Raw genomic sequence first — 26431 nt, 5'->3', positions numbered from 1 at the left:
TGTTATTAGGGTCACAGTCTCCTCTCTGCACCAGGTTCGGAAAACAATGCTCCGTATGCCGATGTCTGATTATAGTTCATTGTTCTCCCGCGTTCATATTATTACTCTGCAGCTAATTTTCAACCACAAATGCGGCTGAGAACCTTTGCAATCTAGTTCTTCCCTTTTCAATCCTCATCTGTGGGACTCAAGCCCCAGCAGTAGAGGACTGCCTTGCTTTTACAGCCTACATTTGAGTCGGGTATTAATGAGCAGGAATTTGCTATTACTCTGTTAGAAGTGGGTTAGCATAAAGGGCTGTATTTGTCACAAGGAGACGGAAACACGGTCTTCCTCCTCTTCAGCTTTGGACAAGTTCCGTGCTATTGCCCGCCATTTCTTTTTCAGGTGCCTGACGGGATTGCTAGTTAGTCCTGTAGACAAAGCTGTTACAGCTGTCCTATAGAGTGAGGACTCACTACTGCCACCCTGCCTCTGGGGCACCATGGTTGCTGCTAGGAACGCTAACTACCCAAACCTCCACTGGCTCCTGCCTCTTCCAGTGCCACCACCATCACTGCTGTCATCTCTACCCACACATCTCAGTTCTCCTGCACAGTCCATCCGAGAAACAGCTGTTACACGGAGAATATTCTCCTCCGGTCCACTACCCGAACCCTGCTCATTCTGGAGGCCAGTGCCCGGAGGCCACTGAGGACAGGGCAGCTCACATATTCTCCTCTCCTGCCCAGGACTGGGTCTTGCATGGGCTTTTGAAACCTCCAAAGCTCACCCACAGTGACACACTTCCTCCAACAAGGCCACATCTACCCCACCATGTCCTTACCCTTCTCTAACAGTGCCAGTCATGTGACTAAGCATTCAAATATACCAGCCTAAGGAGGCTATTCATATTCAAACCACCAAAGAATGAAGAGAAACTTTTAGGTTTATGGGAAATCCCACCTGGCAACCACTTCCTTAAAGCACATTGAAAGAGCATTTTGCAAAATGGGCGCCTAGAAATGGAGCAAGCAAAGTAACTCTGAGGGCCTGCTCCTACTCCGCATCCAAGCTCAAGAGCCTTGCAGCTGAGTTCCTTTGCACTGGGAACCTGGTGTTTAATACTGTGGTTTCATAGGTGAGTGGCATCTCTTCTGCTTTTCTGGAATCCCTCTGAAGGTACTGTATACTCTGGAGCAGAGGTCACAGTTGGCTAATTATTTACCCAGGCTGGTTTTTATTCTTTCCCTCTCCCTCTGGAACTAGGAACAGCCCTGATTTCCTTGCACTTATTCCTCTCCTCTGTTGCTCTCTGTAGACCTTAGTCCTTCTCCAGCCCTGCCCCTCCAGGTGCCCTTCCCTCTGGCCTTTTAATCCCCCAACCCCCACATCCATAAAGCCCTCTCTTTGATCTCCATGACAACAACAGTATCCTGTCAACCCATTTGTATGGCTTGCAAATGGCTGTATTTCATAAGTCTTTCTCAAATCTTCTTTAGCCTTTAAAGAACCAACAGCAGAGACACAGGGATGTGGAAAGACTCACAGCTCACACCATCACAGTGGATGCTGGGGACACGCATGGGCAAGATTTCCTCATACAGATTCCATCTCCCTCTACTCTGTAAGAAGCCTTTAAAGAACAGGATCCTCAGCCAGGCGGTGGTGGTGCACACCTTTAACCCCAGAGATCACAGGAGGATCTCTGTGAGTTCAAGGCCAGTCTGGTTTACAAGAGCTTGTTCTAGGACAGGCTCCAAAGATACAGAGAAACACTGTCTCAAAAAAAAAAAAAAAAAAAAAAAAAAAGTCCTCTTCTGGAGCTGGAGGAAGGAGCTACTTGGAAAGATAACTGAAAATTTCCTTCAGATTCCTGAAAGTTCTCTTAAAATGTACATTATCCTCTTGCCCTTTAATTACTGGATGATAGTTGTGTCACTCATCTGAGTAGCCCCGCCCCCAAGGAATGACCTCTTTCATGGTCTACATGTACAACATCTCTGTAGCAAAGTGTCATGGGCAAGCATGACACAGGCTTTGGGTGTAAGGGAACCTAACAGGGATGTAGCCACTACCACCTTGCAGGAGGCTTAAACTGCTGAGGGGCTAGCCTCGGGCACCATGAGAGGGACTTAAAATACAGGGCTAGCCCAGGGAAAGGGGAAAAAAAGAGAAAAGTTGCCCAGAAAAGAAGAAAAATAACCTGTCAGATAAGGAGTGAGTCAACAGGGCCCAGGGGTGACCCAACAGCTGTGTCCAGTGGTGGTAGACGGTGGCACCCTGGGGAGAAAACACCAGTGACCCAGGATACCAGAGCTCAGCATGAGGCTGCAGTGAGTTATCTGTGGGAATTCTGGGTTTCCAGATGACAAGAGGGCAGAGCTCGGGTCCCCTGAGAGAGCAGCAGACTGTTAAATGCTGAGGCCGCCAGCCCAGGGTAGTATCCTTATCCTCACTCAAAGGTGGAAATTGTAAGTGTCTAAAGGCCTTTTTCCTGCAGCAGGGTTCTCTGGAATCAGGCTGGGCTCAAGACCTGCCATCTACACCTGAAGAATGCCTCACAGTGCTACTTGGGCAATGGGAAGCCCTTGACTAAACCAGAAGATTTCAAGAATCTGCACAAGGTAGGTGACAGGGGAAGAGAACCTCAGATATGTCAGATAAGCCTCGCCGTTTCCCCTCGCAGGAATGCAGCAGAAGCACAGCCAGGCACAGAGCAGTGGTGGGGCTTCTGTGTGGATCTGGTGAAGTAGCAGGATGCTCCCTCCTTCCCCCTTGCCCTTCTTTCTCAAAGTGAATGAAAACCAGCTACCTGATTTCTCTTGTTTTTACCTGAAATTGGATTTTCCTGGTAGAGCAAATAAGACACTAGGTTTTATGATGGCGAATCTCTCATCTAAGATCTAAGTAAAAAAAAAAAAAAAAACATCTCTTGTTATTTCGTTTGAGGCTGGGCACCGGCCTATGCTGGAAGGTTTACCAAGAGCTGGGGTGCTGCTCTCACAAAAACTGGGGTCTTTGAAGCTGGCTTATCCAGCGGCTTCCCTAAACTGGCTCGCCTAATCATGGTGGAGGGAGGGAGGGAAACATAGAGCATGCTCCAAATGGGGCATAAGCCAGGTGGTTCCCGAAGGAATGTGCCTGTTTAAATGCACAGTATCTGCAGTGTGAATCTGTGGTCCGGGTGTTTCTGTTGAGGACAAAGGTTTTCACACAAAAAGACAGGTATACGGACTTTTTGAAAACATAAATCTGAATGACGGCACACATTCCCCTCCTGCTGAGGAGTGAACCCTCATAGAGCCTGTACTTCCTGGTCCACCTCGAGGGTCCAGAAAAATCAATCCTACTCCATGGGGATGAGAAAGGCTTTGAAGCCAGTTTCTTTTCTCTCTCCTCTCTCTCTCTCTCTCTCTCTCTCTCTCTCTCTCTCTCTCTCTCTCTCTGTCTTGTGGAAGGGGAAAAGGGGTTAGACCTGCTAATACATGAAGGACTGACAATTCCTTACATATCTGTGAGACATGTACACATTTTTTTAATAAAGCACCCATAACCCCCAACCAGAACCGGTGGATTAATTCATGAAAGCAAAAGGAACTTTGTAATCTTTCATAGCCTTAGGATTAAGAGAATGGCTGAAAAAAAATTAAAATGTATTTCAAGACAACTTTTTAATTTTAACTCTTGTAGGAAAGAAGAGTGTTGAGCTAGGTTTATAATTTAGGTATAAAATGCTAGTAGGGATAGGTAGAATACAGATCTGCTCTAGCTTCACCATGTCAGGTGACATTTACCCTATGAGGCTGGAAGGCAAAGTAAGGGATTTCATATTTATTAAGTCTTGTAGGCACGAGCTACCCACATGGCAGTTCCCAGCCTGACCCCAGTCCATCAGCGGTCACTAGGGGTGGGGAGATGAGCTTGGTGAGAAGACCATTCTTCTGATTCTAGAAATTCACTGAGACCCTCATGGAAAGCATGTAGAATTCTAAGTGAAAATTTCGCTTATTAAAAAGCATTCTCAGTCGCGGTATACAATACTGAGGAGGAGACAAGGGTACAATCCTCCTCAAGGTTTCATTCTGAACCATCAGCTTTCAACTGCTCTCTGCGGGCCAATACTTCAGCAAGTGAAAGTGTGTATTTTGGAGATACTCTATAAAAGATTTCTCACTTGAAGCAAAATTTTACAACTGAAATATTTTTCTGCATCCAATTGCAACCTTTTGAGATATATAGAGTAATTATTTCAAATACTGAATACTTCCTCTGAGTCACTATGGCAAACACACACACATACATACACCCCTAATCCCAGCATTCAGGGGACTGAGGCAGGAGGATAACGAGATCTAGATCAGCCTGGACTTTATAGCAAGCTCAAGGTTTGCCTAGGCTACAAAGTGAGACTCTTGGTCCCAGAGACAGAGAAAGAAAGATGCTTCAGAATACAGATTAAGACAGAACTTTCTGGGTTGGGGAGGAAACCTAAATATTATTTTAAAGTGTTCTATCAAATAAATGCATTATTTAGTCGAAACAAACCTGCAATCCCCAGGCAAACCTCTGCCCTCTGACAGCCAGAGCACAGCCAGGGAACTCATGGTGATTTATTTCTACTTTAACAGGACACATTGTTGCAATCTCTGCCAAGCCGCTGCTCTGAGCCTCCATCTAACTCAGAAAGTGCAGCAGCTAAGCCTTTCTGTGCAGCCATCCTGCCTCACACAGGACTGGCTCCTGGATGCCCTCCCGGGGCTCGCAGCTGGGACCTGCAGCCAGCTGTGTCCTACAAATGTACTGCAGATTTGTGGCCCTTCACCTTCAGTGAGTGACAGTGGAAAGGGTGTGAGGGGCACAGCTCTGGTGTCCAGTGCCCTGCATGCAGCATTCCACCAAAGCCTACCTTGAACCTTCACCTATTCCTCCCTGAAGCTTGCATCTGAATAGTGTGGCCTCTTCCCCACTGCTGCCTAAGAACCCCATGATGCTTTTCAGAGGCTCCTGTGCTATGAATGCATGGCCTAGGGGTTCCTTCACTCCACCTCCCAGGGGCTCTAGTCTCTGTATTCACTCACCACTGCCTGCCCACCCACTCACTCATCCATCACCTCTGTACTCACTCAGCACTGCCTGCCCACTCACTCACTCATCTATCATCTCTGCACTCACTCACCACTGCCTGCCCACCCACTCACTCATCTATCACCTCTGCACTCACCACTGCCTGCCCACCCACTCACTCATCCAACACCTCTGCACTCACCACTGCCTGCCCACCCGCCTACTCACTCCCTAGCTCATTGGCTTGCTCATTTCTCAGACCCGCCTACTCATAAACACACTCATTCATTCATTTTCCCACCAGCTACTCTTTTCCTAATTCATTTCTTCACTCACGTATTCACCCATGCACATATATGAACAAGGCACACATGTCTTTAAGGGGCCCGCAGAGCCACCGAGGAGATGCACAGAACACAGGCTACACGCTGAGAGTGCTGGAAATGTCACAGGCAATCCCATGTCGCGGGATTCACCTGTCTTCCCTGAGTGTTACATGCGACTGGAGCCTTGAGAATCAGTAACTGGGCAGGAAAGGTGCCATGGTACCATGTGAATGATGACAGGTAAGGAGGGCACCTGGGATCAGGGGGATGTGGATGACTGGGGAGCGAGGGATTGATGGTAGAGGCCTCAAGTGTCCTTGGGATTGGTCATATCCTCAGGGCATGGGCAGCCTCAACTAGGCCTGAAAAATTTCAAATTCACCCTTTCCTTTAGTGAAACAAACAGTTAAAATGAAAATAGGTAAATAATTTATTTTGATAACAGAGATTCAGAAGAAGGTCTACTCATAAGACAATGATTTAAAATTTTAATAACTCTAGTGCAATTGAAAATTAGTAATTTTTTATATTTTAGGGATGTCAAGACTAAAATGGCTATTTTCCCACTCAAAACCAATAGCCCCTCTCTCTTCCCTACGCTGTACACATCTTTCAATCCAGCTGTCCATGGGGGTGAGTGAGTGAGTCCTTATCTTAGGTTCCTACCATTCCACACATACCCATGCCTACTCCCATACACAGGGGCTCCCTGTTTGGCTGATGCTGTCCCCCTGTCTTTCCGCTCCTCTCCCTTTCTTCTTCCTCTGTAGACTCCTTAAACAAACTGCATGTTCTGAACTCTCCTACCACAGGGAGGCATATTTGATAGCACATACCATCTCTGCGTGTCCTTTAGATCAGTCCACAGCTTGCCTGAAACAGGAATGCCCTTTAAAGTCTTTTATACCATCAGGTGGAGCAATAAGCTAGTCTGCCTGAGTCTTTAGCAACCATACCTCACTCAGTGGGGTTAGTCACCAGTATGCCTGCCTGCTTGCCCAAGAGCCAGACAACAATGCCTGCGGTCAGGGCTGTACACCTGCACGGCACCTAACTAGTGGTCTTAGGGAAGCCAGGTGTGCTGTGCATCCCATAACACCTTTGTCCCTTTGGCTCTAGGAAGAAATGCAGTGTAATGCATTAACTTTCACTCTGGCATTTTATTTTAGGACCCGTTCAAAGCCCTAGAAGTTTCCAATTTTAACTACAAGAGGTAGAGTCTCGGTATACAGACACACCCTTCACATAGGACCCCCCCTCCCCCCCCCAAAAGAAAACCCTCTCAAGGCCACAGTAATATCTGGCCCTTTCCAGTAGCTAGATGCAAAGAGATGTATGGAGCAATTGGCTGAAACTTCATAGTCTCTATTCAGGGCAGACTGAGCCAGTTTTCTGTTTGTAGCACGGCTGGGATGTACACAGGGTTAGGGCATGCTGAGATCCTTTTATTGTACAGTGTGTGGCGCTCACAGGAGTGGACTGGTCACAAAGACTAAGGACAGCTCGTCACACTCCCAAGCCACATGGTCTGTCATGCTGCCTGCTGCAAACACAGCTCATTGGCTAGGGCTAAAAAAGCAGACACACAGGGACTCCCTGAATTAACCCATGTTAGTACCTAAGGTGGTGTGCACCCCCACAGTGGAAGCCTGCTTCTGTCACACATGCCATCATTTTATGAGAGGGCCAATAGGAGGAGGAAGAGAAAGGGAAGAGAAGGAAAGGGGAGGGGAGGGGAAGGGAAAAGGTGGGAGAAGAGAAAGCCAGAAGCAGTGGAATTTCGTGGAAGCATGATCCAATAATAGTTCCCTAACTAAAACAGCATTTGACCCATATGGTCATTGCCAAATGCATCTCCAAGGAGATGGCTCATTTCCAGTGCATCTCTCCCACAGGTAAGTGCCATGACCTGAGAGTATCCGCCTGTCAGTGGCCACTCAAAGCAGTGATCTGTGACAGGTATGCACAGAAGACAGATACCACCACCTCCTTTACAAAGTTTACCTTTAAGGCAGGCCCTGCCCTGGCTCAGGCTTGCTCCACCCTGTCAGGGCAGCCCACAGCAAGCTGAGCAGCAACTAGACTTTATCTACAGCCACACTGCCCAGGAGACAGCTGCTTCCAAAGTTCATGCCATGGTCAGGGAACCCAAGGACACAGCTAGCTAACGTACAGTGGGGTTTCTCTCTTTCCTTCCGTCATGCATCGTGGACTACACAGTGCTCTCTTCATTCCCAAGAAGCGTTTAGAGGTTTTCAGCTGTGATGGAATTACAGTGCACAGTCAAGGGGTATCCATCTCACTATCTGCCTGAGACTGATCCTAGGGACCCTGATCAAATTCTCAGGCCAAAATAAGTAAGACAGAGCAACTTCATTCTTTAGAGATGTATAATTTACTACAGGGGAATTCAAACTATGGGCATCAAACATGCTTCTGCCATGGAGCAGTGTTTCAGTTAATGGGACAATGGCATGTATAATGACTATTACAAGGATTTGAGTATTTCGAGGTGTCACAGCCAGCTTGTATAAATACATTCTATGATAGGTTCACGATGACGCAATCACCCAAAGACAGGTTTCTCAGGATGAATCCTTGTCATCAGGCACTGTGTTTGTATTGAATGTTAGTATCCTGGCATCAGGACAAGAATACTGGGGTTCATACACTAGGAACAATGTCAAAGACAGAGGCATTGGTTCAATTTACCTTCCAGGTAACCCTGATGCTCTGAGATGACGTGGGCTCCAGGTGAACTTCCTGAGGTGGACCATCAGGAGCTGCAGGAACCAAAAACACAGAGGCAGGTTATATACACCAGAGGCAGATTTTTTTCTTTTGTAAGGAAATGGGCAGAAAAAAAATCAACAATGGCCAAGATACCTAGAAAATGTTACAAAAATGATCTGTAACCTGTACCCATATATATGTATACTTTAAAACATTTTAAAACCTATTATACTTTAAAACATTAGGAGATTCAGAACACCAAACATAAAGGTCATACCAAGAGTTGTGATTCTGTATTGTTTATAGAATGATGCTAAAATAAAAGTCTATGCGTGTACAATTCAGATTCAATCTTTGCAAATCTTTCTAAACTGAAGTGTGGACGTGCAGAATAGAATGCAGGGATTCAAAGAGATGACCCTAAATGTCAGGGAAGACTGCATATTAGGATCCAAGAAGTAAAGAAAGTGCTGTGAGGCTTCAGGCCCATGAGAAGAGAAGAAGTTGCTATGGCCCATGGAAAGGAGTGTTCTCTGCAGCTCAGACCCAGGGACCCCCGGGGTAGGGATGAGCTGAGGAAGGTAACTCCAAGAAGAGGTAGGTTGCTTGGTTACAGCTTTAGGAGACTTAGAGACAGTGAAGAGAGGTAATGTTGCCCTGGTTGGAGGTGGGTGGGCAGAGACTCTGCAGAAGTAGAAATGGGGACAGAGGGAGCGCCATACCCACTGCTAAGAAGGTCAATAGTCCAGAGGCTATGTAAGTCAGTTTCATGGTTCCTCATAAAACTAAAAGCAACCCTACCATATGATCCATCTACCCCATCCCTGGGTGTTTATGCAACAGACACCAAGTTACCATGCCACAGAGACATTTGTCCATCCATGTTTACTGCAACGCTATTCATGATAGCTCAGTTATGGGACCAACCTAGGTGTCAATCAACAGAAGGGTAGATCATGATAATGTGGTTTAGGTACACAGTGGTAGTCTACTCAGCCACACAGAGAACAAAGCAAGGAAATGGAAGCGACTGGGGTTGATCACATTAAGCAAATGAAGTCTATCTCGGAAAGACAATAATTATATATTTTTTTCATTTGTGGATCTTGGAGTTTAATAGATGCATAAAAATCATGTATATACAGATGACATGTAAGCAAAAACAAAACTGTCTCTGGGATGGATGGGAGGGGCAGGGGAAAAGGAGGGTGGGGCAGGAGGGCTAAAACAGCATGAAAATGGCCTTGTATAGCCCAGTTTAATAAAGCAACAGAAAAAAAAGAGGCAAAAAAGGGACGTATGCTCAAGCTGCTAATCAATGAGAAGAAAGGCGGCAGACAGATGCCATACAATGCAGGCTAGAAAGGACAGCCGAGTTCCACAGGGCAGGGCTTGTGGGAGGGAGAGGTTGAAGGCATCAATGCAAAGTGATGAAGTCTCAAAAACAGGGCTCACTGTATTTCAGTGTTATGCATTTGAAGGCCAGTGGGGGTTCCTCCATGTCTGAGGACTGCAGAGAGAAGAGACTGACTTCAGCCCATAGCCTGCTTTTCTGACCCACACCCCATTCCCAGTCTTGGCCACGCCTTCCCTGGAATCTGCCTCCAAGCTTGCCCTCTGCTTTCTCTGACACCATCAGGCCCCCCCTTACCCTGGCACCCTTCCGTAGTTTGGCTTCAAAAGCCATAAAAGGGGCCGGGTTCCAAAGCACTCTGAAGCTCTCATCCATTCTAGTTACCTGGTTACTCTAGTTATCCCACTTCCCAAGCCACACTCCCTGCACGGAGCCCCTCTCCCTTTTACTTCACGGCCTCCTGGTCATGTATACACTTCCCTTGTCCAGTGCCTTAGCAGCATCAAGGCACACAGGCTCTAGAAAGCTCTGAGCCTTTGCCCTTGAACTTTACTTTCCCTCCATCAAATTCTAGCTTTGTCTGGGAGCTTCTACAGGCATTATTCCTACCTGGGTGCACACTAGACTCTAACATGTCTCTAATATGACCCTAGCATACTTCTGGCCTGTCTTCGGTCTCCCAGGGTCTCTCAGGAGCTGAGTCCAGAGGGAGTCCCTTTCTGGAACTTTGAAGATGTAGAAACAGAGTCTCCTCCTTCCCCTTAACAGGTCCAGGCACAGCTGTGCACCTGGGCCACTGCATAACCTTGAGTTTTCTAATCTGTCAAAAGGTTTTCCTGCCATCAAAGTTGCTTCCTAGTGTCCAGCCACTGGGACCTTCACTGCCAGAGCTCTGCCTCTGGATACTTCACACAGGAAACAATGTCAGACCTGATAAAATGTGGAATAGACTTCTTAGTTACAGAAAAGCATATAGCTTTCTCCATCAGAATCGTTCTTTTTTTTATAAAAAGGTATTTGTTTTGACTTTTTTGGACTATGTGTATGTTTGTGGGTGTGTACACATAAATGCAGTACCCATGGAGGCATCAGATCCCCTGGAGGTGGAGTCAAAGGTGGTTTTGAGTCACCTGACATTAGTGCTGTGAGCTACATTTGGGACCTCTGCAAGAGGAATCTGTGCTCTTAACTGTTGAGCCATCATCTCTCTAGACTTCATCAAAATCACTCTTGCAAATATATTTTGGATTGACCTTGTCAACTCTAACAGTGTCTCCACTTAGTCTCTCAAATTCTCCTTTTTTGAGGGTGGACTAAAGGTGACTGTTGTTTCTACAACATCACTTGAAAGACACTTTACTCTTAAAAAAGGACTTTTTTTTTTTTTTGAAAAAGTAAACCTTACTGAGCTTCAAAGGCCCTTTTACGCAATCACAGGCAACTTCTGCGAGGCAATATCAAGGCAGAGAGAATTCTTAACGCTGAAATGGAGAGAGCAATTCACAGGTTACCCTGCCTATTACACTAAATTTAAAAGTCATGCTGAAATTTAATGCTTAAGAATTGGCTTACTTGCTCCAAAATTGAAGCTGTAATATATAAAGGAGATTTTGGGGGGTTGTTTTGTTTTAAATATTTAGTTTCATTTTTAAGTGTGTGTGTTTGCATACTCATGTGTACACCTATATATGTACAACACACGAGTGCTGGTTTCCAGAAGAGGATGTTAGATCCTTTGGAGCTGGATCTACAGCAGTTGTGAGCCACATACCATAGGTGTGGGGACTATACTTGGGTCTTCTGCATAAGTAGCAGGTACTTAACGGTTGAGCCATCTCTCCATCCTTGAGGAGGTTGCTTTGTCTGTGCTTTTTGTACTAGAATACACAACAGTATCCCTAGGGTAGGCAGAGACTGGAGGTGAAGATTGATAAATAGCATCATTTCCCAGAATCGATCATCTTTGCACATCTACAGAAGTAAAAACTGGCCAATCTGTAAAGCGGCAGGGATCAGAAACTGTTCACAGTGTCTAGTATTTTTGCCAGGTCCACAGCAAGGCAACTTTCACTCATTCTGTTTGGCTGGACATGTCAAGGAGAGGTCTATGTGACTGCCAAATGCACAGGGTTTTGCCATTCACTGGCTTGTCTGCATAGGTTCCTCATGAACTGGCTGCTCCCTGTCCAGTGAGCCTCCTGCTTCTGACAGCCAACTGCTTCTCAAAGAACTGTGAGGTGCGAGGCTCTCAGAACGTTCTCTCTCCCAGGTATCCATTTCCTAGCTACAGCCAGAGTCCTGAGTTTGTTTACTGAACTGGGGAGAAGCTTCCTGATGAGGCTTTCCTCCCCCCCCCCCCCAGATGTCTGTCTCCACCTCTCTGACTGGGGAGATAATGAGCATCTACTATGAGTCAGGTCATGGTGGAAACCAGGACTGGCATATCCATTCTGCACCGTTCTCAGTGGATGTGGCAGGTCCAGTCTTACAGGAAAGTGAAGAAAGACAAGGGGCTTCATAGAAAGAAAAGGTGCTTCATAGAGACAACGGGGTTTTGTTTGCCAGCCATAAAAGAGAAACAAAGTTGTTTCCTTTGTAGGCAAACAGATACAAACAGAAACAACCTTACTAGGTGTATTGAGCCAGCGTCAGAAAGGTGAGTAGCTTAAGTCTTTGTTTTTTGCTCTTCTCTTTCATTGTTCCTTGATTTTAAATAGATATATAAAGTCACAGTTGCATATGTGACAGAAAGGAAACCGACTAGCAGGCCGAAGTGGACTATATCTATGTATGAATGGTGCTGTTCAGTGGGTTAGGATGAAATAGAAGACCCAGGAGCCACGGCATAGCCTCACACACAGATCTTCCTTTGTGTAGGAGCTGGGTATGTGAGAACAAGTTGTGTTTTTGTGGGGGAAAGTAGCCAAGACGCTGGTCAGTAGAAACACGAACATCATGTGTTTCTGATGCAAAGACTGAATTCATATGAAGTTACTGATGGATTAACCAACCGTTCATCTACATTATTTATTTATTCAGTTATAGCATGTGCCAAACATTATTCTGGGGCCTAAGATGAAACAATAAAAAAATGCCAGTAGCTGTCACTGTGCACATGAGAGAAGGCTGAAAATAAACCACAGGCTTGAACCAGAACAGTCCAGTGTGTCGGATGGTGACCAGCTACTTTAATGGGAGTGTTACAAGGGGGTGGACTCAGGCATCCTAGAGTGAGCCTTAAGTAAATTCCTAATATGAGTGGGGACAGTATTTATAGAGTTGTTAGGCAAAGGATGGAAAGTGAAGAGGGAGAAAGGGGAAGAACACTCTAGAACATGCTAGAACATTTTCAGAGCATCCTAAATTAGCACCGGGTTGAGGCTCCTTATGTGTAAGAAACAGCAGGAATACTAATTATGTATATAGGATTAATTGCTAAGGCTCTCCCCGAACTGAAGGTGAAAGGAATGGTAACCAAGAGAGGAAATGGTTAAAGGCTGTATTGTGTACAGGACATGGCTGAGCCACAATCTACTGCAAAGCCAATGCTGTGTTGTGGCCTCTCTGAAACCAAACCATCCCTCTTCTGCTAGTCTGGGAAAATGCAGTGACATTCAAGATCCTTCAGAATAATTGGACTTCTAGATTGCCACACAGATTGATAATGAAGATGATGAGGGGGGCCAGCCACCCCACACTTGGTCACAGGCACTCAGTGCCATACAATCTTCAGGGTTCAGCTGCTACCGGGAAGTGGCTCTCTGGCAAAAGTCGGCCATGGTGTGACATGTCTGGTAGGTATCATAGAGCCCCGGGAAGTCAGAGGCACTTCTGGTCCATTAAGAGGTGATCTTGTCAACTCTGATAGTGTGTCTACTCACTCTGACTTCTTTTGGGGGCACTACAAGGGAGTCTAGAGTTTAGAGATCGCTAAATGGTGTGATCTTTGCTACATACTTGCTTTCTGAGGTCAAGTGCATTTAAGTGGTATGATTATTCACATGGGCACTTTCACATAAAAATATCCAGAATTGAAGCTCAGAAGCAATGATATTTCCAGCACTAGGAAGGAGCGCTGTGCAAATGACAGCAATTCCTTCTTGAGGCAGCTTTGTGATGGATACTGCAGGGGTCTTAAAATCAATTTCCCATGGGGCAAACATGTAAATCCAAGGCCTTCAAACTCTTCCTTAAAGGGTGATAATTTGTTCCTATGCAATCTCTGTTATGTTTTCTCCTTAATAAAAAAAAAATTCTTTGTCAATTTCATACACAGATGCAATATATTTAGATCACATTATTCTTGTTACTGTGTGACTGGGTAGAATTTGGCTCCCTTGGCTAAGTTATTGATGCTTCAGTTAAGGGAAGGGAGGGGCCATTGTCAATAACAGTTTCATCGGAGGGAATACGGCACTGGATTCCAGTGGAAAGCTGCCAGGTACTGAGGACCAAGAGCAGCTAGGAGGATACATAGTAACAATAAGCGCCTGGATTAAAATAGTGATACATCACTCGGAGTGCGAGCATTAGGAAGATCCGAAATGGAGCCTTCCCAAGGCTAGACCCCTCTGCAGGTTATGACTGGGGATGTAGAAGGAGAGGAGGATGAAGGGCCCTGAGCTGGCAGTTGGACCTGCGGTGGGAGGGTCTTATTCCAGCTTCCTTCTTGTTCTCTGAGCCTTCTTGCTCTGCACTGGGCCTCTTTTATCTTTTCTGTCTAGATCTCCCATTTTAGCCAGCTCAAGCTCCTTTAAGAAGAATATAGTCATCCAAGGGTCTCCTAAGAACTTTAATTTGTACAGAAATTGGTTTCTGGAATCTGAGGTGTCAATAGCAAGGAGCCAGAAAAAGAGAAAGTGTATAGCGTGCCTTTTCATTGTACCCTCGCATGGTGGAAGGGGCAGGGAGTTAGTTCTCTTGGGCCTGTTATTAGGAGTCAGTTCTACTCATAATGACACCAACCTCATGGTCCAGTCAGCCCCTTAAGGCCCCACCTCTTACCAGACGTGGGGATTGGATGAATTTGGGGGCATATCAGCATTCATACCTTAACACCCTTCAGAATCTTCAGTATGGGTTAACACTACTATATTTTCTCGCCACATACACAAACTATACTTCTGTATCATGCTGAAGAGCATAAATATTAATATTCAGTACACACACATACACACACACACACACTGAGAAATCTCCTTTCACACGGAACACACTGGGTTGAGATATCAAGAGCAAATACTTCCTAGTGTTTGGGGAGTCACAGCATAGTTCAGCACACTGGGGTCCATGCAGAAGTGACCATAAACCCCATGTGCTATTGTCATCAAAATCCGTGATCTCAGATGCTAAGACTTGGACACTGGGTCTACCCAGAAACCAGATAAGTTACCTCACGGGGTGGAAGAGTCTCTGACCTGGCTTTTCTAGGAAAGGCAGAGGAAAGGAGAGCTAAGGTTTGGAAGATTTAGGAGAGTGGGGAGGGAGGACAAATACCCAGCAGAGTGTCAAACAGGAGGTCGGAGTAGGGCTACTGGGCATCACTTCCTGTAGCTCCATAATGGTGAGGGGCTAGGGTAGGAACCCAGAGCTAAGCAACTCACACATGTCTCCTCTGCAGGGGTGAAGTGATAAGTGGCCTCAGATGCCCAACACTTGGCCACTACAACACTACCGTTTCCAGGCAATGCTCATTGCTTGAAAAATAATCTCTTTATTTTCAGAAAAGTATCACATAGGTCTCCCCAGATGACTGCAGTTCCCCCAAAGACATGTTTTTTTGAGCATCATTGTCAGGAGGTGGCTGTGGCATCTGTAGCCACAGCAGTCAGTTCTAAGGAGGGACCCTTGGTCAGCGTGGTGACACCCCTACCTGTGAGTCACAGGTGGAAACTGACTTTCCGATTCTCATCATGCAAACCCTGCTAGTCCGTCCTCTTTCTTGCTCATTTGAATGTCAAATCAGATCCCAAGGGTGGCTGCCCAAGTCAGCACCTAGGCAACATTCAAGAGCCTAGCCAGGGAGCCGAAGGGAACAGACTTTGTTTCTATCTGCAGAGACAGCAACAGCCAGAGCTGTTCACCTGGCCTCCTGGATACAGGGAAAGATGCTGCCATGGCAACCAGAGGCTGCTGCAGAGGTGAAGAGGAAAGGACACAGCCCACAACAACAGCAGTGCTAGTAATGGCCGTCAGGGGAACAGTTGCAGGAGACACTGCTGGAAAGAGGGAGTGGCAGGATGTGAGGGAACAGGAGGACACTGAGCACGTGGCTGAACAGTACAGTGTGAGCTAAAGAACGTGGGAAACTTATTCTTTGAACAGCCAGTATTCTGTAACTCCAGGAAGTTAGGGACAGGGTAGGTAAACGTTTTTATATGATTCTGTTTTTGCTGAAATATATGTCAATACTCAGTTTTCAGCTATTTCTGAAATCAAAGTACTTCCGGAGCTTGGAATTTGGTTTTCCAGTGTCTGCATAAGGAGGAAAAGGAACCAGACATATATCTGTTTTACAGATGAGAAGACATGAAGACAGAGGCCAAGGATCAAACATGAAGGCAGACTGGTACCCACCCTTAAGAACCATTTTCAAAATTGATGTCTTCCTGCACTGAGAAGTAGGCCCTGGTTTATGGCCTTGAACACACCCAGTCTTGTTTGACCTTGGAAGCTAAGCAGGGTCAGGCCTGGTTAGTACTTGGATGGGAGAAACAGTGTTCATTACTTAAACTTATTTCCTTAAGAGTAGTATTGACCACATAACAGAGAATTACAATGCTGAGGCTGGCTCAGAAATCACACTTCTTCAAATTTAGCATGGGGAAAATAATCTTGAAAAAGGAGCAAATGAAAGATGATATGGTGTTCACTATTGCAGGGCTTACACTAAAGAAAAGTTGACAATGACCAACACGCCCAATCACGTAGAGTCTGTTACATATGTGGTGGGCTATGCCACTATGAATCGTAGGAAAGAATTTCAGACGAACATAATTTCTATGCAGAATACAAAGTGGGCAGTGGGAAGTCAATAACAACCTGCCTAGAGGTTGATACCAACTTCCGGTGAGTCACGGTCACTGGAAGATGACAGACCTGAGATTAAACTTATACAACTCTTTGATTGACAGTGGAGAAGCAAAGGTAGGTTTGAGTGCCAGTCATTCTTCACTTCCCAAGAAACAAGCCAGCCATTGGCTCCTTGCTTCCTTCTAACAGAAGCCCAAACACATTGGCTTCCTCCCCTCCTCCATGGGGTAGGCTCACAATCAGCATACACTGGCCAGGGCCAAGTTTTCAGTCTTCTGATAACAGTTAACTCCATCAAGGCAGGCTGGAGTGAACATGTATGTCTATGTGTACTCACATGTGGGTGAGCATACTGGGGAGCATGCCTAGATGTATGTATGAATGATGAAACTGGTCCTGAAAATGATCTAGAAGGTTCTGTCAAGGTGGCCCTATGTCAGCTCTAGGTGACACGATGGTAGAAGTTGCTTTGTCCATTTCAAAATGCTTACAGGTATCTTCAAATTTTTCAACATTTAATAAGAAATAATTTATCACGGTAGGACAATAAAGTGATTATGTCAATCTTTAAGTAACCTGTGCCTCTGCACTTGCCCACAGACATACTCTTGGAGTTTCTGACTTAAGCTTGTGTCTTTCTCCCACACTTGACCTTATGGGTCTTGGGAACACACTTAGCCTTTTCCCATTAACCTGGGTCTAGTGCAGCAAAACCAAGAGATTATATGACATGACTCCTTGAGTTCCTCAGCACTGTTTGCCTCATTTTTTCCATTCACACTTCTATATTAAGAACCTTGATCATCTGAATAGCAAGAATGATTTCAAAGCTGGGGCAAAGTACTGTGGGCATTTTATAAGATGTAGGGCCGTGGGAAGTCCACATCAAAGAATGTGACCAGGAGCAGGGAAAGGCGTGATTCGATTCTACATTTAACTGTCTGAATCACAAGAGTGGATTACTGGGTGGCAGGTTCTAACCAGTGCCACCTACCTGCCTCATCCGCCGTGATGGTGATCTCGTTGCTGGGCTCACTCTTGCCAATCCGGTTCTTGGCGTACATGCGGATGCTGTAGGTGGAGGAAGGGTGGATATCAATGATGGTGGCCGAGTTCAGCTGAGGGGAAACATCTTTGGTTCTTTGAGCAGAATCCCAGGAGTCTTTTGGGTTTTGTTTTTCAAAAAAGAAGAGATAGAGATGTGAGTTTTTTTACTCTGCCTTTGAAAGTTCACAACAGGAATTTTAAAAAAAAAGAAAAAAAGAAAGGAAGAAAGAAAAAAATACCCCCAAAGTGAAATCTCAACACAATGTTCCCAGCTTCTTGCCAGAGCTGGTCACAAAAGGGTATATGGGGTCACACACTTATTACCCACGGCAGTAGGTAAAGGACTGAGGTGAGCTTGGTACAGGAAGGGGCTTTGAGCAAACACACAACACATATGCCTGGGGAAGAATGAGATGGAAACACACGTGATGGAAGCTGGTTCTGTGAAAGCCTTGGCCACCCACAAATGCTTATTCTACAGTGCGCCATGACAAACTATATTTCAGACATTGCTCCCACTCCAGGTCCCTGGTTCTAAAAGGCACAAAAGCTCAGCAAAACCCTTCACCATATCTGACCCTTTCTTTCTAAACCAAGTGTGATAAAGCTAAAATCATTCCACAGAAGCCAGTTCAACCTTAGCATAAACCCCACAAAGAAGCACCTTGATCAATTTCAATTTTTACAAACTCATTTCATCCCAAATCTGTGGAGCAGGAATCTGTTTTCAGTCTCAGCTATTTTGAATATTAGCACCTCCCTACTGTGAAGGGATATTGTGGAATATGTGACATTTTGAGCAGAAGAATTTTGGTAGAAGATGAGGTTAGCCAAGTTTCTTGTATTAGAATAGATGGGCAGTTGACTGAGGATGGGTACTCATTAGCAGCTGTTGATTATAGGAGAAAAGAAACCCTGAGACCATAGATGGAAAGAATATATACCCACCCACCACTACCTGGTCTTCTCCTGCAATCCTTAAGGATTTTCATGGAGTCTTGGGAATGTCAACTCCTTTGTCTCACTAGTGATGAGTTTAAGGGGGCTGCCTTGTTTCAATGTAAAGCAAGACTTGAAGAAACAGAAATGCATGGATTCAGAATGCTTGTAAGGATTTTTCTTCTTAGGGAATCACAAACCATGGAAATGGATCATCACTATCAAAGAGCAAAGTATAGGTATCTTTTGAGTTGGGAAGACTGGGGGTAGGGTACCAACATGGAGAAAATGTGGTGAAACTAAATGATGAGTTTGATAGAGGATGAATGAGGGGAAGAAACCTATGTCAACAAAATGATGTCCAACAATGAGCCTATCACATAGAGAAAAAATCAGGTCTCCTGCAGAACATGTTTTAATACAGGGAGGAATCACTAGAATTGCTAGATACAAAGAAATACAGGGATAAGCAGGCATTCAGATGGTTGATGATTCTATCAAGATAATATGCAAGTTTCTGGAAATGCAAGGACCAATGAAGACAGAACTTTTTCACTACAACCACATTTATGGGACATGGAAGAGACGGAGAGCCTAGAGAGTCTGCCTGCTTCTTCCCCCAACCTCCCAAGTCCTGTAAAACACCAAAGCAGGGAGGGGATGACTATGTAACCTGCTGAGCACTCAACAGTCACCAGCTATAGGTTCCTCTGACCCAGCCTAAGTCCCTGTAGGTGGTCCACTTGCAAAACAACCTTCTAGTTTGACTCAGAAGCCACTCTCTCACTCATAATTTGCTTTTCACCTGTGGAAAACAAAATCATTTCAGACAAGCTGGGGATTTAGTTTTCAGTGTGAAGGTCTAGGGAGTCAGTCTACATACAGATGTTGCTAACTAGAGGCTGGCATTTGACCTCAACTGTGTTACCTCAAGCTCAAGATCCTTATTCTACAGCCTTCACATGTTCTCCTAAACCTCTTTTGAGATGATAGTACCAGACCTGCTTCAGGACTGCTCTACCACAATAACGTCCCTGCAAGGTCTCAGCTTACTGGTGGGAAGGAATGATGAACAAACATTTGTGTTAGATATAAAAGGCAGCAGCTCTGGCCAAAAAAATGGTGGGAGCATTGTGTGTTTGCATGAAGTAAAGCTCAGAGAGCAGTGTGGCAGACCCCTGAGTGGCTGGTGGAAGAAGGGAACAGAGAAGTATAATATTCACTGCTGATTCCAAACAAACCAAGGAAGAATTGGAAAGCTTACAAATTCTATGAACCAGATCAGCTTGAAGGTCAGATGCCTGACCCCAGGTCATGACAGGTCACCAGGGACAAGAGTAAAGCCGCTGTTATGTTTGCCAGGTGCTGACCGTGGTGCTGAAGTTCTCCACACTCTTGGGAGTGGGAAGAAAGGAAAGGGGACAGCAGAGCAGGCAGGGAAGGACAAAAAGACTACGGTCCCCCAACATGAGAGAATGGGGCAGATGTAACAACTATAGTCCAATGATAATGAAGGGTCTTATGAGAAGATGTTGGGGGACTGTCACAGAGCCCAGAGCATCCATGTAGAAGAGATGTGGTTTCCCCAAGAATCAAAAGAAAGGGGCAATCAGAGCACCCCAGAGCTGCTGGCAATAGAGAAGATACATGAAGCAGGGAGGCACCTGCCCTCTAACGCTTGCTTTCTACAAGACAATACCTGTGGTGTTGTCCTGGGTGTTTCCAGAGTGGATGGTCACAGAGGCAGGCATGGATAGGGGCTCTTTAGTATTATTAATACTGAAAACCAAGGACATCTGTCATCAAGTCACGGAAGGAAGACCATTTGGCCAATGGATGATGTTTGGGCTGAAGAAACTTTGTGTGCATTAACCCAGGCTACAGCCTGTAAGAGTTCCAGCTGGACAGGGCAGAGTGGGCCTTGCAGAGCTGGTAAGTTCATGCTTCCTGGACTGGATTGATCCAGCCTTGACTGATGCACTGATAAGAACCCTCTTTGCTAAGAATGTGAAGGGGTTTTACTACACCGGCTGAATGTAGCTTTTGCAAAATAATTACAAAAAGTAGATGAAAGTTCCTTTGCAAGATGGTGGACTGCTGCAAATGAGTGGAGATCCAGGGTTCAACGGACGTTGATTATCAGCTCAGAATGTGTACCAGGAACTCTGGAGTGCAGAGACACTGTAATAGGATGGCCAGACACAGGTCACAAGGGTACTCCAAGGAGACAGCTTGTGTCTATTCTCAGTGGAGAATAGATTGGGTTAACTAGTTGGGATCCCACCCAGAAGTACAGGATTATGGGTAGAGAAGATGAATGGCTGGTGGGGAGGGCTTCTTGGAAGACATGTAACCTGAAGGATGGGTTTTCTATGAACTTATCTTAGAAATTTTATTCACGTATAGACATGGTAATGAGTTTACAAACCCGGCAGTTACCAAGGAAAGACATGACTCATGAAGATGCTGACAGACATGAGCTTTACAGAACTGAATGCAGCCACTACATATTAGGAGAGCAGTTTCTCCCTCTCTCCAGGGCTTCCTACTCTGAGGCTCAAGTATGTAAATTAAATACAAGGAATATTTCCTCCACATTCTATTCACATTAGATAATGTACCATGAGCTAGGGACCTGAAGGAAGGAGGAAAGCAAAGCACAACTCTGAGAAACTTGACAGGAACCGAGAGGGGTGTGCATTGAGATTTCTTAGATGATGAATTAACCCCATCAAGATGAGCTTTTATAGGCCTGCATCTTGTAATTATTTTCATGCATGTTTGAGTAACACAAAAGACTGCACTTGTCGGGGTGACCGTGTGTCAGAAAATGAGTGAAGGATTTTAAGTGCACTTCTGTCTTAAAGACTCATTAAATATGGATTTAACATCCACTGCCTATCAGGTATTCAGAACAATGGGCAGTGTGGAAATAAACATAGCAGGCAGAGGGAGCCCAACCAACTTCCAGACTGGTGGAGGGACATGCATACACGGATATGGCAGTTAATACACACAGAGGGGCCCCCTTGATATGTCTCAGAACTTGCTGGGAAAAAGGAACACCAAGGAAGAGTGGGGACCCTATGATCGAGGGGAATTAGGTCTTTCTGCCAGAGGTAGCCTTGGCCTCTGCAATGGTCTCCTCTTTCACAGATGAGGTTAGCAGAACTGAGATAGAGGAATAGCAAGGTGAAGCTAAGGCCAGCAGAGGGCCAGCACGAGCTGGATTCTAATGCTCATTACTGCTGGTTTGGGTGGGCACCAGATGTTGGCAGGGGGATCCTCCCTGAAGGCAGCATGGACCAGGCCTGCTCTGCAGTGGGAGGCTGCTATGTGTTCCAGTCCCAGGAATGTGGGCAGCCAGTGCTCAGCCTGTGGGAAAGTGGGGCTTTTCTTGCTACCTGGGTCATGTTGAATGACTCTATATCTGTCTGCATCTCTGCTGTCCCTCATCACTACCCCGTTTCCAGGCAAGTCTGCACCTCACTTCACTGAACAATCTCTTTTCTTTAAAGCCATCCTCTCTCCTGTTGGCCCTGGGAGAAGCCTGTTTGTCACAGCCCTGGATACTGCTCTACTACTTTCCCTAGGGACATAGTGATTTGGAGCTGCACTACTTGCCTCGAGGGTCTTCCAACCTGAAACTCTGAGACCAGAGAGCTGAGCCATCCCTGTTCTTATGTGCATCCCAAACCAGCTATTTGAACAAGATCCTTAACCATTGATCCACACTTGATACTCGCTCTGAGTCTCCAAATTCTGCCTCTCCTAATTCCTCACTTCTGTTCACCAATTCCTGGTTCTATCCCTGGCACACTGCTAGTGAGCCATCTTGCCCTCTGGACCTACTCTTCCCAGCTGTCTTGAGTTTGATTTGTTGCTATGTCTCATCTCGAAAGAGACCAAATCACTCCTGACAGGGCAATGTGAAGCAACGCATTGGCCTAGAAAGAAAAAAATGCTCTTGTGTCTCTGAGAAGTGAGTTAACCCTTCCCATGCAGATTGCTCTCCTGCCCTATATCTTCTATAAGACACAGAAAAATTCTGGCGAGAGGCCACAGTGGTGCCATTCTATCTTCATCCAGGGAGACTATAAGATTCCACGTGGGACTGCAGTAGCCTTTGGAAAAACACCAGTGAGAAAGTCTGCCGTGGTGCCGCTAGCTAGGTCAGTTTTTTGTGTTGGCTGTGCACTGGCTGAGTGCTCCCTGGCCTGTCCCTAGGGCATTTCCAGGGGGTATCTCTAGAGCCATTATCACTTGAAGGAAGATTACCCTTCCTCATTCTGCATAGACTTGTCATATGCCACGTCCTGCAGACACCTGCATGGTGGAGCCTGAAGCTTGGGATGGGAGATTCAGGTCTATAATTCAGGGCAGCACCTATCTGGAGCAGGGAAAGATAAGAAGGCTGGTAGAAGACCAGGATAGAAGCCTATTTCTGTTGGTACCCATGGGCAAGCCTGTGGCGGCAGGACCAAGACCAGTGGGGTTAAGGCCGAGGTCCAGCCAGGTCACTCAGACTGGGGCTGAACGTGGGCACAGAAGGAAACCTGGACATACTCATGCAAGGCATGGACCAAATGGAAACAGCATTCTGAGATTTGTGTGCGGAGGAACTGTGGACGTACAATGAAGAGACAAGAAGGAAGGCAGGCGGGCATGCAAGACGCAGACAAGTCAAGGGGAGAGTGAAAAGCTTACCTGATTTATTCTTGCATTCGATGTCGTAGCCTGTGATGGGGCTGTTGCCGTCAAACCCCATGGTCCACCTGAGTGTGATTGTGCGTGCTTTGACATCTTTGATCTCAATCTCGGGAGGATCTGGGGGTTCTGTGTCATCAACGGAAAGATGGAGGTTAGTTCAGAGATCAAGCCTGGGCACAAGTTCCAGTGAAAGAGTTACAGCTAGCAGGCACTGCCTGGTAAAAAGCATTTACTAACCGATTTCCCTTTTCTGATTAACTAGAAGGCACTGCCCCACTCCCCAACAGATTCTGTTTGCAGCCTGTGTGGCACCAGGCCAGACCTGCGAGATGCACGCGTCACTGCTTTGACTCACAGCACATTTGTTCCCGGATGGTGGACTTCCATTCCATCCTCTTCATCTCATGCATAGGCTCCCAAGATGGAGTGGCTAAGCTTGTCTGCACTTGGCCTAAGTCTCTGCTCTCTCATCCGCTCTGGTCCCCACAAGGGTTTTGCTTCACTCTGACACAGTCATACCTTCTGATGAAATCCAGACTTATGCCAATTTCCTACATAGCTAGGACTTCCTGAGAACGCAAAGTGTTCCCTCAGGTCAGCACACCTTGTCCCAAATTCCCTTTGCTGTGTCCAGCCTACCTTGCACTGTGAGTTGAATTATTCCACGGTCCTCCCCATAAGAATTGATAGCATGGCAGGAGAAGAAACCAGAATCTTCTCTCACTGTTGGCAGAATCTGTGACCAAAGCAGAATAGACGTCATTTCCGATAGTAGTTTGAACTGGAGATCAGCAGACATGATTTCCTGCCATTCCCAGAACTCATTACTACTATAAACATGGACACATACACACAACACAGACATAGACGCAGAGAAAACACATAAACATTCCCGCTCCCACATGGACACAGATACACACAGACACAGGCATATTCACACTCACTCACACTAACACACATTCATTGATACACACTCACACACACATTCTCAAACAACACACAAAGAGACACTCATATGCATACTTTCCCATTCACACACATGGATACATACACACACAGAGATATACACACAATCACATTCACACAGGCACACTCAGAGATGTATACTTAGACGCAAATAAAGATGCACACACACACACATATCCAGTTTCACAGTTGTACACACAACCTCACACACCCATGTCCACACTCACAGACTCACCTGCACATGTGCACACTCACAGGCAGACACACTGACAAAGACATACTCACCCACAGACCAACACATACTGATATACACTGATACACACTTGCATGCATTTATACAAATGCACCCATGTTTATACATTCTGGGGGGAAATTACTTCCATGCAATGATAAGCATGCAAACAGGTCCGTCTGTCTTGTTGGACTAGATGTCTGATTTACATGGGCTGCTGTGGTTAGGCCCATCTATACTCCACACACTTCTCTCTTCCCACGTGGTGTGATTTTAAAGAGCCATGCAGAAAAAACGTCTATGAATGAGCCATCTCTCTGCACCCACCACTCTGTTTCCACGGACACAGCAATGCCTTTTCTGAACACGCTGTTTCTTTCTAGGATTTCCTAAATGCTCAGTACAGCATCTCTACACATTTCCAGTGTATTTGCTATTTTGAACAACAAGGAGTGGGTTCCAGTATGTGTAAGGTGTGTATTATATGCAATATATGCACGTCTACGGTATCCAGATACACGATTGCAGCATCCTCACATCTGGGATCTGTGAAGCACAGCTGTATCGTCAATGTCCTCAGGACCTCACCAGCGTTCTGCACCATAGAGCCTCGAGGACTGCACCCCGGAGGCAGAGCCACTGTCTGTTCTAAGCACATAGCTTTAAATTTCCCTCATGTGTGTGCTTCTGTACCGGCCTTTCTCATTACAGAAGCATTGTTCAGTCAGTCACCCTCAGTGCTGCAGACAGAACAGACACACTTCCTCCTAGCTCTTGTGAGTCTACATTAATGACAAAATACTATCTCCATTGGATTTTCTACAAAGAACTAAATATTTTTCCCTTTTTAAAAAAAATTATTTTGTTTTCAGTTACATGTATATGTGTTGGGTCATGCAGACACGTGTCCAAGAACCCATGGAGACCAAAAGAAGGCACTGGATCCCCAAGAGAGGGAGTCACAGATGTGGTGATCCATGATGTGGGTTCTGGGCACTAAACTCAGGCTCACTATTAACTCCTGAGCCAGCTCTCTAGCTCTGAAAAATATCTTTATTGTAGGTTTTCTTTTCTCAAAGCTCAAGCTGTTGAATATGCACCTTACACCCTCCCCCCCCCCACTCCTCTGAGGACAACGCTCATGGAAAGACCTCCTTCAGGGCTTAGTTATTTCTCTGTGGATGGTGGTTGTAAAGTCTACTTCTGAAGGTCACTCAGTGACCTTGTCCATGTAGATCAGCAGAGAAATGGGTTGTCAGGAGAAAATTCCAGCAGGATATTCACACGCCATTCCAGCCATGCACATGTCTGCGTCAGAAGGCTGACAAACTGTCCCAGAACTCTGTCCCATCTGGCATTTTTACCTGCAGAGTAGAGATCACCTCCTCTCCCACCTCCTTGGTGGATACCAGGTAACGGGCCATTTCGGGGTTAATGATCCTGTCCTCTTTCTCCCAGCGGACAATGATGGGTTTCTCGCCATGTGCTGTGCAGCTCATCTCCTTCTTTTGACCCTGAGTGGCCAGGGTAGTGTTGGGATAAGAGGTTATCATAGCAGGAACTAAAAAAAACAAAGCAAAGAAGACAAGCCCAGCTCAGCAAAGCTGTACTCTTGATTCCCCCACCATCACACCCAGTGTTGCTTCAAGAGACAATTCTTTGAAATAAAATGTGTCCAAGAAACTGCTGAGCAAGAGCCAAGAGGAACAACGCTAAAGACAGCAGAAATTGCCCTGTAGGTTCATATTCAAGGAGTTGCAGTTTTATTCCAAGTCCGTTGGAGCCAGATGTGAGCCAGGGGCATGGCCTGTGTCACCACAGCACACAGGCAAATAATGATTCAGCCCTGGGGAGGAACCCCTATTTATGAAATTTCGTCAATCCTGGTAGCTACTTCTCCCACTCTTCTCCGCTCACCTCTCTGACGAACTTTGCAGATCGCTATTAAATCTTCCCCTAGAGACCTCAAACCAACCTTCCTTCCTGAACTTATAACAAAAGCTCATCCTATACTTACAGAAAAAGGAGGAGGAGGAGGAGGAGGAG

General features: G+C 45.9%; 1 protein-coding gene across 2 annotated transcripts in view; it reads right to left on the bottom strand.

Annotated features, from left to right (window-relative positions):
* The window catches only part of Dscam (DS cell adhesion molecule), a 563284-nt gene that overhangs the window by 104640 nt on the left and 432213 nt on the right, over positions 1–26431 (bottom strand). For both annotated transcript variants that reach the window (XM_026777546.1, XM_026777547.1), the window contains exons 12-16: positions 25750–25946; positions 23827–23923; positions 23185–23313; positions 17486–17653; positions 8085–8155 (exon numbers count right to left, since the gene is read on the bottom strand). In XM_026777546.1, the coding sequence (XP_026633347.1) occupies positions 8085–8155; positions 17486–17653; positions 23185–23313; positions 23827–23923; positions 25750–25946 (662 nt within the window). The remainder of the gene's footprint in view (positions 1–8084; positions 8156–17485; positions 17654–23184; positions 23314–23826; positions 23924–25749; positions 25947–26431) is intronic.

The sequence above is a fragment of the Microtus ochrogaster genome, unplaced genomic scaffold (genome assembly GCF_000317375.1).
Source record: "Microtus ochrogaster isolate Prairie Vole_2 unplaced genomic scaffold, MicOch1.0 UNK72, whole genome shotgun sequence".
NCBI lineage: Eukaryota > Metazoa > Chordata > Mammalia > Rodentia > Cricetidae > Microtus > Microtus ochrogaster.
This window is presented reverse-complemented; position numbering and strand designations above follow the sequence as displayed.